We start from the raw sequence: 12548 nt of genomic DNA, 5'->3' as shown, positions 1-12548 counted from the left end.
TTTCCGCATTCTCACCAGCTTTTATTTTTGTTTGTGTTTTGCTTTCTAAAAATTGAGAATGCTTTCTAAAAATTGAGGTCTTGCTTTCTAAAAATTGAGAATTCTGGAAAATATTCACAAATAAGTTACTTTCCTGATGGGAAGCCTTCCTTAGTGAAACCCAAACACATATCTTCTGATTTTGATTACCACCTAGGTCCATTCTCTTCACTGTTCCATTGACATAAGCTGCAACATAAACTTCTGTGAACAAAGGGAAATCTGGGATGTGAATGCTTAATGCAAAATATCTTTAATTCTGGGAAAATCATTGAAAATCATTATGTGCTGAAGGAAGGCGGACAGAGTAAGCAGTCTTCTTATCTGTCATCACTAAGTACTATTAGTGATAAATTAGACCTGAAAGTAAGATATGCTGTGGCCATTTTGTAGCACTCCTTCCTCTAGCCTATAACAGGGGCCCCTTTTTATTTATGTGTAAGGTCTTTGCATCATCTAGATGAATCTTTTTGTAACCCAACTAGAGCTGGCAAATATGTTCTCTGGTTGAGGTCTGTGGTCATCTCTCTCTCCCAGGCATCCACAAAACACTAACATCCAGGCCACTTACCACTTGTGTTGCTAGAAAATAGTCACTTGATCACTGCTGGAAATTACTGATTTCAAGGTGGTTAAGAAGTTGAGTAAAGAAATATTAATGTGCAGGATCATTCACCAGAAGACATCTATTAAGTGTTCAAAAGTACACAGAGCAGCTTTGGGATGACTCCTGCCATCTATGCATTACAGGCAACATATCCCAGGATAATTATCCAAATACCAAGCAGAAATATAAAGGGACTGTGTACACGCATTGTAATAATCTATTCAATCCAAACCCAAGTTGCTTTCAGGTTTTTTTTCCTGTGTGTGTGGTGGTACTGGGGGTGGAACCCAGAAGCTTTCTACCTCTGAGCTATACTCTCACACTTACTTTATATTTTATTTGAAAACAGGGTCTCACTAAGTTGTCAAGAGCCTCACTAAGTAGCTGAGGCTGGCTTCAAATCAGTGAGATCCTCTTGTCTAAGACTTTCATGTGCGGGGATTACAAGTGTGCATCACCACACCCAGCTGCTTTCAGTTTCTTTTATCAACCCTTGTATGGTGGAGGATCAGAGGCTTGTCTCCTCTCCTTTTTCTAGACATTAAATACATCTACTCCAGATGGTCTTCTAAACTTCTTTTCAGCCAACCATGCAAAACAAGTTTGCTTCCAGTCAACAAAACTTACATATCTATTTGTGCATATTTTTCCAGTTTATGGTAGGAAGAATGGAACTACGTAATTTACGAGCAGGGAGACAAAATTTACAGTGAAGATCAGGATGAAAGATAAAAGATAAAAAGACAGAATTACGTGTAATGCCTGTTTCACAGTTGACCTTAAATTTGACAAGTAATGACTACCTCCTCAAGCAAGAATTTGGGGTACCAGAGATACCTCAAGGTGCCAACCCATATCCTATACTTTACTGTTGTCTAGAATTTCTTCATTAGAGTTTATTCCTTCAAGTCTTTTATTTTAATTATTCAAACATAAATCCTTTATGGAAAAGCAAACAATTGAAGGACAGTCATAAATAGTTTTGCATCAGAGTTTGATTTGAGTTATTAGGGACATGGAACAAGGACACAGAACTGAGGGCACCTTATGTTCATTGATCACACAGATTAGCTAAGGACACATACTAATAGTATAGCTGCTAGAAAGAGAAGATTTTCAGAGGGGCAGCTGTTAAACACAATTATAAAGAATGAAGGCCACAATAAAATCTTCATTTGCCAAGGGTAAATTGGGCTTGCACGTTGGTGGATATTTGTTTTTATCCTGTTCTATGAAATTCACAGATTGACATCCATATGAAAACACAGAGGGGTTTTGATCTTTCTATCTCAAACAACTTACATACAGATCAGTTTCTACATTAGAATCTCAAAATTAGACAATAGCTAAATTGATCTCGATGGAAACCAAAAATTTTTAAATTAAGTTAAAACAAATAAAAACGACAAATATGCAGATTCAAATGTGCTATGGGAATCATTCCATGAATTATTTGTAAAATAAATATGTTTAATATCAATAATCATCCCTGAAGTATTGGCTCTGAGTTCAGTTTTTATACATCAGATTTCTTAGATATGGCAAAACATATGACAAACTGAACGATTTAGAACTCATCATCTCTATCTTTCCTTGATTCTGCTTTTTCCACTCTCTGTCTCAAAAATCACCTTCTCACTCCATATCTAGTTTTCTCATGCCCTTATTTTGCTGCAATATGCAAGAGAAGCTTATTTGAAACTCCATGGAAACCAAAGAAGTAGCAAGAAATAGGGGTGGTTCACAGAAGGTTTGAGATTAAATCCCACAGAGGCACTAGGAGAGTAATTTTAATTTGCCCCTTTCTATCTCATATGATTCTTTTATGAACAAGAATATCACTTTCATAAAAAGATTAAACTCCTGTTCATCAAAATATATAAGGAACATTAAAAGTCAAATACAATATGCTGGACGAAATAAAAAATATACAGCATACATTACAGACACTGTATATCAGTATATGATGGCTCATAAACCAACCAGTAACAAAGACACTAACATCACTATAAATGTGGACAAAGGAAATATATTCACAATACTCAAATGATGAACTTAGACAAAATTTTGTTAAAGAAAGCAGTAGTTTCTTCAGCAAAATTTAGTTACATAAAACAGGCAGGATGGACCCTGAGCCTCTGGGTATCTCTCCTATTGTTACCTTCCCACTTATTTCACTTCTGAGATGTCCACAAGCTACCAGCTGTTCATTTGTTAACTGCCATAAGGTGATAAATACATCAACTTCCACATTCATCATTTTAATGACCCTGTAAGATGGGCATCCCCAAAGCAATGGTCAGCATCCCCTTTTTCTTCCCTTCCCAATCCATAAGGTCATTGCTAAAATGTGTCTGTGCTAAGTGAAGAGGTAAAAAATTCAGCCATTCTCCATTTTTATGCTGGCACCTGGAAAAGGTCAGGGTGTGGAGAAAATTGAGCACAGAAAAAGGAAGTTTTTTGTATATATGCATTATTATGGATCAATACCAGGGGCATTTTACCTCAAAGATACACTCCCAGCCATTTTATTTTTTGTTTTGAAACAGGGTCTCACTAGGTTGCCAAGAGCCTTGCTAAAGGCTGAGGTTGTCTTAAAACCTGCAATCCTCTTGTCACAGCCTCCCAAGTACTAAAATTATAGATGTGTACCACCATGCCTGGCTGAACAATGAAGTTTTTATGTGGGGAAAGAGAAAAGAAAATGCTAGAAATGGTGGTTATAGGGCTAGCTGGGGTGCTATTTAGACAGAGATTTTGAGTGACTTCAAAAAAACATAAAAGTCAATCTACACTGAACATGGAAAGGAGGAAGGGGAAAGGAATAGGTCAGGAACTGAGAGAGGGCTAAATGAGTGTTGTGTGCATGTATGCCTCTATTATGCCAAAATTCATCAAGATATATGATTACAATGCACCAATAAAGTAAAAAAATGAAAGTTTGGACTTATTTGCTCAGATTCTAGTCTAGTTGCTGAAACTAGACTAGTCATAGGATCTTAAACACATCACTTCCCATCTCTAACCACCATCCAACAAACCAGAGCATTTCCTATTTTATTTGGCTAAGATGTCAAGATTCCAAAAAATATAATTTTAAAAAGATTACACAGCTTCAAAATTGTATCCTACTTCCATGTCACCTGTAAGAGTCCTAGTAGCCTACATCTGAGAACCACATACCTCAAAACTTTTCATGAAACAATTTAAGCCTCCCTTTTTCACCAGAAAATTTTGAAAAGGTAGCATCTGCACAGAACAATCGACAAATATTTAATCATCCCCTGGGAAAGATACACTTGCCTATATAGATTATTTCCAGAGAGTCAATAAGCACTCTTGAGGCCTTATAGCAACCCTCTCAGAATCCTTGTGAACCACAAATTTCTATAAATGTGAATGCACTTGTTAAGCCCATACATAAATATCAGACAAGATCACAAACACAGACTATGTGGCTAAGAGAGATCTGGTACCATTTTATGAACAATAGCCCCTACTAGAAGATACAAAACAGAACAAAGAAAATTATCCTCAACTATATTTTCTTGGACATCTTCACTATCAATTCCCTATGCCAATATCCAGTTTATTGTTCTGTGTTTTCACATCAAATACTAAATTTGTCTGGCTTGAAGTGTTTTTTCTTTCATTTTGTTTGTACATTGAAAACAACTCCTGGCCTTTTTCCCCTTGGGAAAAATGGTTTCAACAATTGTATATTTGAGGACTTTCTGTATCTGCTGCCATTCTTTTCATGAGGTCAACTTAATAGTCATGGATTGAGTTCCCTGGAAACAGACTCTGCAATGGAGATTCACATGCAAGATGTTTATTGGGGAGTACACTCATTGCCAAAACATGTGAGTGGGAGGGAAAGAGGCAGGTGTGATGAAATAATAACAGTTTCTTGACCTTACTCTTTGGGAATATCTGAAGCTGAGATGACCCTTTAGAGTTATCCAACTGGGAATAAGGGGGTCATACCTTTATTCTACTGTAATCAATGATTAGATACAGGCTGACCTGGGAAGGGGATATAATCTTAATTCACCAACAATTTTCCCAGTAGTGGAAGGAATATGTCCTTCAGTGCTGGCAGAGGATCTGGATAAAAAGTGCAGCATCTACTCTGTACCTTTTACCAAGACAGCCTCCTTTTTTACCATTAGCAGCCAAACCACTAGTCTAGTATGATTCGATTGGTTATAGCTGCAATCTATTTCTTCATCAATTATTGATAAAGAAATCCTGTGTTGTCCAACACTCCTCTGTTCTCATGCTCTTACCTTAACCTGGTTGAATACAGATGGCAATCCAGCACTTGCCCAGTTACCTATATGGTAACTCCCATTCTTTAAAATCAGGATAAAAAAAAGAGGATGAGTGGCAATAGTAGTCTGGAATGAGAAGGAGGAAATTTCTTCAAATAAAAGTAGCTGCCAATGTTACAAATTTGGGCATGTTAAAGTTCACACAGAGTAGATAACAATTCCAAAGCTTCTAGAATGGCAGGCTTATTTTTCCAAAGTCAGATCTTTGTTACAAACCTCTCCTCCTATGAGCACCAGATCCCACTTTTGCTCTGCCTCCAAGTCAAAATTCTCTTTTATTCTCCCTTAATCTCCTATTTGCTCTTTGGTAAGTTGTAATGTGGAGCAAACTACACTAAATTAGGTATGAAAACAAAGAAACTCTTTGCTTGGCTTGCTTGCTGACATGTACTGATGTGAGGTGACTATTTCCCCCAGGGTTCTGGAGTGTCACAGCCACATGCTAAATCAGATACAAAGAAATTCTGCATGTTGAGAGAAACTACAGTGTTAAGTCACAGTTTGACATAGCTCAGAAAATGTGAGGGGAGACTCAGCGCCCAGGAGGCCCCGGACACACGCTCATTAAACAATTACTATGCTTTTCTTCTTGATTTTTAAATAGGAAATACATTCAAATGATTCAAAAGACAAAAGTATAAAAAGATCTGTAAAATCACTACCATTTAAGAGACCTTTCACTTGTGGCAGTAGGTGGCACATACGTGACACTCATGTGTCATCCATGTTTTCTAGGAGTTCATGATGTATAGGGAAAACATAGGTTGTACTTTTTCAGCCTTGCAGTTTTGTACTTAGTACATTCTTTTTGTAAAATAATCAAATATTATCTAAACAAATGACAGTGAAAGTTGAGGTACTTGGTAATTCAACTCCTCAAAGATAACTCCTGCCAATGGCTACTCCTCAAAGATAACTCTTTCCAATTTTTTTCAGATTTTTTCTATAGTATACAAACATAAGAGCTTTTCTAAAAAAGATGGAATTATATCACAAATGTTCTTTTATAGCTTGTTCTATTATTACATATCACATTTATATACATATTTGTACACTATATATATACATATATGTTTATATATATTACAGAAATGTTTTCTTGTTAGCATAAAGAAATTAAACTGTCTTTTTAACAGTAGCATAGCATTCTGTGTGCATGTACTATGGTGCAGTAACTCAGTTTTATTTTGAATTTTTATATATGATGCAGTACGTTAGAACTGATTTATTCATTGCCTGTAATTGATTTACCCTAAATTTATGTCTACTTACTCCTTGAGAAATTAATGAGAATTCACTAAAGAATGCTTCATGGGGAAAAGAGAGAATCATCCAGAAAGTTCTGCAGGTAGCAAGGTGTGTCTGGTAAAGGGAAATACATGTGAAATTTTCTTGAGTAGATAAAAATGAGAGTGCTGAGAAGCAGATGAGATAATTTTCCAGATCTGAAAGAAAATGGAAATAGAAAGAAGATTGGATTGATATTGGGTGAGAGATGAAAGAAAGGGAAATAAAAGCATATGAAAATGGAATTTTAATACATGGATGGCAAGATATTACATAGCAAAAGTTTTATGGAGTAAACCAACATGTTTTAGTTGAATACAAGCTTGATACTGATTAACAATATAATTTGAGTAATTAAATATATTAACAATCCTAGACTGCTAAAATAACAAACTATATGACAGCAAGCAATAATTACATTACTACCCAAACTCACAGGTCAGATCACCTCTGAATTATCAGGATCAAGAAAATGTTAACAAATACCCACAGGAGAAAGAGAAATAAAAGCAGAAATAAAAGGAGAAAGAGAGAACAGAGAGGAACTTGTCATGGCATCATAAAAGTAATTGTTGAAAGATAGGGACATCTTTAATCTTAAGAAGAGAAGCTTAACTAAAGCTGTGCTAACAGTTTGTGGAGATTCCTTGTAAAACTGGGAATGGATCTACCATATGATCATACTATACCACTCCTGGGTATCTTTCCAAAGGAGTTGAAGTCAGAGAACTACAGTAATATATGCATACCCATGTTCATAGCAGCACAATTCATAATAGCCAAAATATGGAACCAACCTAGATCTCCATCAACAGATGAATGGATTAACAATTTATGGGAAATACACACAATGGAATTCTACTCAGCAATAAAGAACAAAATTATGTCATTTGCAAGAATATGGAAAGACCCAGAGAACATTTTGTTAAGTGAGTTCAGGCAAGCACAGAGAAGAGACATATGTTTTTTCTAATATGCACAAACTAGGGAGTATTGGGGATACCAGAGGGACTCCAGATAATGGAGGGGAAACTTCAGCAAAGCTAGAAAGGAGGGATAGGGAAGGAAGAAGGCTGAGGTTAATTAATGGAAAAGCTACATTAGAATATGTGTACACATATGAATATAACATTGTTAACCTGGACACTCAGTATTGGGAGGAAGGGAAAAGGGGAAGTCGGGGGGCACCAAGTACTGTGTGAATATATGTCATTGTCAACATGATTCACAATATAATTTGAGACTATAGTGCACCAATAAAATTTTTAAAAATATGAAGGACTGTCACAAGGAAAAGTGGTTAACCTTGCTCAGTGTGATCCCAAATGGTGGAATGGGAACAGTGAGTAGAAATTTAGCAAATTTCAATTTTGAGTCAACAAATGAATACTTTGCTAAAGGGCCTTTATAAAAGTTTACTTTAAATATATCAAAGACTCTCTGTGTAATTTCATTACCATTATTATTCATCCAATACTTTCTTCAACCCAATCCTTCCTGAATTTTCATAAATTCTCAATTGGTGAGATTCAAAATAATGAGGCCTTACTGCTTAAGAAAGCTTTAAAAATGCTTTAATCTCTTTCTTCCTATGTTTATTTCTTAATACCTTACCTTGGCCCACCATGTGCCCTCAACTCCCACTGAAGCAGAGAGCACATCTAAAACCCACATGAAAATGTAAATCTGAGAAATAAATATGCGTGGTTGGTTTAAAAAGAGTGAGAATTAACATTTCAAGTAATGGTAATTTACTCTGATCTGTAATTTTGAGTTCCTATGCTGAAATTACTCATTTGGAAATTACCAAGTGCTTGGGTCTCATTTGTGATCTTCTTCCTGCATACACCCAGCCCACAAAGGAGTCATAATGACTGGCTGAGTCACTGCTACCACTTCCCTGAAGCATGCTCTCCAAATGTCAGTGCCATTTTCTGTGGTACAGTGAGAATGATTCCAAACTGTAGCCTGCTTACACTACAGAGTGAGTTGAAGACAGCACAGAACCTGGAGTGTGTTCAAAGGGCACCATGATCTTCCTCCATTCTCTATTCCACCAGTGGTTGAACTGCTATATGATGGGCGATTTTGGCTTCACAAATCATCCCTATCACCCACTGCTATTAGTCATTAACTGAATATAAATGAAAAAAATTTAGATCTACGAGAAGGGAGGTATTTTTATAATATCTCAGTAGAATGATGTCTATACTTGATAAAAATTATACTCAGATTAAAGATTCATCCCAGAAGCAGAACTATGAACATGATATAATATTAGCAATAGGACTATTCTAAAAGAATAGTACATAGAAAACTCTCATGCTTTTCTTGAGGTTCATACATTTTGTCTATGGTACTGGGGATTGAACTCAGGGGAATCTACCTCTGAGCTACACTTCCAGCCCTATTTTAGTTTGTATTTTGAAATAGAGTTTCACTGAATTTTGTAGGGAATTGCTAAATTGCTGAGGCTGCTATCCTTCTGTCTCAGCCTCCAAGTACTGAGATTATAGGTGTGCTCCACCTCACTCGGCTTGGTTTATATTTTAGATGTATTATTTATCCCAATTTCTCAAACCATAACTACAAAGAGGGTACCCAAAATCAAGCTTCAGATCTTTACTCTCTTTCTCACTCAATATAGAGCCAGGGTGTTAGTTGCTAATAGTTGTCTGATGGAAATTAACTAAAAAGTAACTAGTGTTTCCTGGTAAATTTAAATGAAAAGGGGGCAGTACTCACAAAGACTTAATATGATTGAACTTTTCCATAATGCTATAATCAAGAGTATGATTTGTTTCTCATAAACTGCCTTTGTCAGATTTTCATAGTTATTTTACCTGAGAGACATAATTTATCTTGTTAAAATAATCACATCCATGTAAGGATCAGCTATGTGATAATTAGGCTCTATGTCTACTAAAGTTATTTATAATTCTGAAGATGTTATATAAAAGATTTAAAAATGAACTTTAACTGTAATCGAAAAAATGCAGCCAGATACAAGGAAGTTATTCTTCGCATTAATTCCAGAGATATTGTGATAGTGTATGTCAATAAAAACAATTAGGTATGATTTATTAGGCAGAGGCTTGATTAAATACCTAGCTTGGTACCCAAAAATTGTACAATCTTCTTTTCTTTAAAAGAAAATGAAAATACAACTGTCTGTGGGGGTAAAATTAAGGCTGTGAGCAAGCCTGCTCTCTCCACTGAATAACGTTCAAAGAGACCCAAAGTACTGTGGATAAAACTCATAAGAATCTTTAATACCTGCAGAAATATTTTTATTTAATTTTTTGTGGTACTGGGGATGGAACCCAGATGTTTTCTACTTCTGGGCTACACTTGAAGACCTATTTTACATTTTATTTGGAAACAGGGTCTCATTAAGTAACTGAAAGCCTCACTGAGTAGATGAGGCTGGCTTTGACCCTGCGTTATTCTCCTGTATCAGCCTCCCAAGTACTTGGATTACAAGGGTGCACCAAAATGCCTAGCACAGAAGTTGTTTGTTTGTTTGTTTGTTTGTTGATGGTCTGGGGATGGAACCCAGGGGCACTGGATTTCTGAGCTGTACCCCCTGCCCAATTTCTTATTCTTATTCTGTATTTTGAAACAGGGTCTCACTAGGTTGCAAAGGGCCTCACTAAGAAGCTGAGGCTGTCAGTGAACCGTGATCCTCCAGTGTCAGCCTCCGAAATGCTGGGATTACAAGCATGCACCACCATACCTAGCTCAGAAGGGTTTTTAAAAGAAAAAAATCATTTTTAAAAGAAAAAAAATTAAAAAATCGTCACCTGTTTTTCCTTTCTTCAGGATTTTCCATCCTACAAGCCATTATGGAAGCAGCAGTGCAAAACAACTGGCAAGTGACAGCAAGGTCTGTGGGAAACATAAAGGACGTCCAAGAATTCAGGCGCATCATTGAAGAAATGGACAGAAGGCAGGAAAAGAGATACTTGATTGACTGTGAAGTTGAAAGGATTAACACAATTTTGGAACAGGTAAATTGGAGATTTATCCCACTCTCCTCCCCCTAACCCTAGCCAACATGTTAAATCATCATCCTGAGGAAGTTCTCATTTCTGCTAATAAATTAAGTAGCCAACAGACTAAATGTACCAACCATTTTTTATTGTCTCTCTAATCCTTTCTTCATCCCCAGTGGCTACAGGAAAGAAAAGAAAAACATAAGCTGTTTAAAATTGCATACCATGATTAATCTGAAAGGCTCTGCAATTTAATGCTACCTATCAAATAAAACACACCCCTTCACACTTCAGTTTAATGGATAGCTATTTCAAAAGAATCTCCTTCCTTTCCCATTACCTTCTTCCTGAAATTGCAGGGTTGAAGGGTGGGTTTTTATTTCTCATTGCTGAAATATACACTATTCCCAGATACTCTCCAGAGATCATCAACTATTCTTGATTAGTACAGGTAGGCAAAGTGTCAGGGCAGTAGTTGCCAAGTTGGAATTGTCTATATTTTTGCATATTATTCCTCTAGGGAGAAAAGAGTGGAAGAGAGAGAAAAGGGGAGTTGGAGAAAGTGAGAGAGAGAGAGAGAGAGAAAGAGAGAGAGAGAGAGAGAGAGAGAGAGAGAGAGAGAATAAGATCAATTTTAAGTAAAATGGCATATGAGTAAAAATGCTTGTGGTTTTAAAAGTATAATAAAAGTAAAAAAGAATTAGACTGGGGAAAGACAATTCAATGAAAAACTGTATTTATTATTAAGCTCAATTATTTTAATTTAAGAGTAAAAATGCTAGAAGAAATGTTTTATCCTAAGTTAGATGGATACTATTTTGGGAGTAAAAATCAAATTGAAATGCAGTGAAAGTTTATTATTTTCCTCAGAAGTCCCAATTTTCTAGTTAATAACAAAGAACCCATGCCATCATAAAAAATGTAAAAATAATTTCAATTGTAATTTGATCCCAGTGTACCTGGGGGCAAAACAGTTCCAAACATCAAAATTAAAACAAACAGTAATTACCTGGAAGGGCTACTTTATAGTAACTCCTATATGCTCCTGTAAAAAGAGAACAAAAAAGTAAGTAAAGGAAGCAGAAAAAAGAGAAGGAAGCAGATAAAGAAGGAAAGTAGGGAGGAGAGAAGATGTAAGAGAGGGAGGTAGGAACAAAAGAGAGAAACAAAGAGAAAGAGGGAAAGTGCTGACTGTACATGGTAAAAATACAAATCTGCCCTCTGGTTAAGAACAGCATAACCTCTAGTGAATCATAGCTCACAGAAAATCTAGAGCACTAGCCTGATTAAAATCAAGTTTCCCAACATTCTTGGGAGCTACACAAATGATCCAAATTCCCCCTGCCCCATCCCCCCCCAAAAAAAAACTTCCTTTGATTTTCTTAGATCTTAAAAGTGAATAATCAGGTCAGTGATGTTGGTGTATGTACTATATGCCCTCTAAAATTTTATACCAAAATAGCCATTTAGTAGGTGACCTACTTAATAACCAAAGCAGAGGACATCCTCTTTGTCATACTTTGTTTCCTTTGTTTTGTATTAGTGACTTTGGCTTCTTGAATATCATATGTTAAGTATTAGGGGTTTTATAAAATGTTATATTGGTGTCTGGGATTTTTCAGCTTTATGTAATAGAAAAAGTAGTGGATAAAGCTCTGAATTCTATAGAGCTGTGGGACCTTGATCACTTAAAAAAAATATCTAGGCCTCAGTCATCTCATCTACATAATGGAGAAAATAAGATTTGCTCTGCCTCACATGGCTGGAATAACTGCATTAAAATGCAAAATATTATAGAAGAATCACTACCATACACTTTTAGGAAAACTAAAGTGTCATTTTAAAAGCTCTGTTCTCTCTTTTCTTATTTTACTTCTCTATCTTCTTTCATTCTATATGGACATTCACGGTACTCCTCAAAATACTTTATACCCAATTTTATTTCTTTTCTTTCTTTCAAAAATTGTCATAAATCTTTCAAATCATAATTTTTATTGTCATTTAAAGAGTTACCGCTAGGCCATGAGTTCTATATGGTAAGAACATGGTTTATATTGTTTTCTTTTACATAACCAGAGTCCAACTAAGTATCTGGCACATAATGATGGATGTGATAAATAAATGGGTGGATAAAAGGATATATGGGTGGATATTGAATTAGCACATTTCATTAATTTCCATTGAAGAGTTGCAGTGTTTTCATGCAGAGTCAAGAAAATGCCTGTAGCAAAATGATATAATTGTTAATGTACATGTTTTCAAAGGCTGAAAATGGTAGCTCTTGAA

At 35.8% G+C, this 12548-nt stretch overlaps 1 protein-coding gene across 2 annotated transcripts in view; it reads left to right on the top strand.

Annotated features, from left to right (window-relative positions):
• The window catches only part of GRIA3 (glutamate ionotropic receptor AMPA type subunit 3), a gene marked incomplete at its 3' end in the record, with an annotated part of 379180 nt that overhangs the window by 162402 nt on the left and 204230 nt on the right, over window positions 1–12548 (top strand). For both annotated transcript variants that reach the window (XM_080718396.1, XM_080718397.1), the window contains exon 4: window positions 10090–10277. In XM_080718396.1, the coding sequence (XP_080574522.1) occupies window positions 10090–10277 (188 nt within the window). The remainder of the gene's footprint in view (window positions 1–10089; window positions 10278–12548) is intronic.

Source organism: Muscardinus avellanarius (genome assembly GCF_963383645.1).
Source record: "Muscardinus avellanarius genome assembly, chromosome: X".
In the NCBI taxonomy this organism is placed as follows: Eukaryota; Metazoa; Chordata; class Mammalia; order Rodentia; family Gliridae; genus Muscardinus; species Muscardinus avellanarius.
Note: the sequence above shows the minus strand (reverse complement) of the source record. Positions and strands in the feature narration are given on the sequence as shown.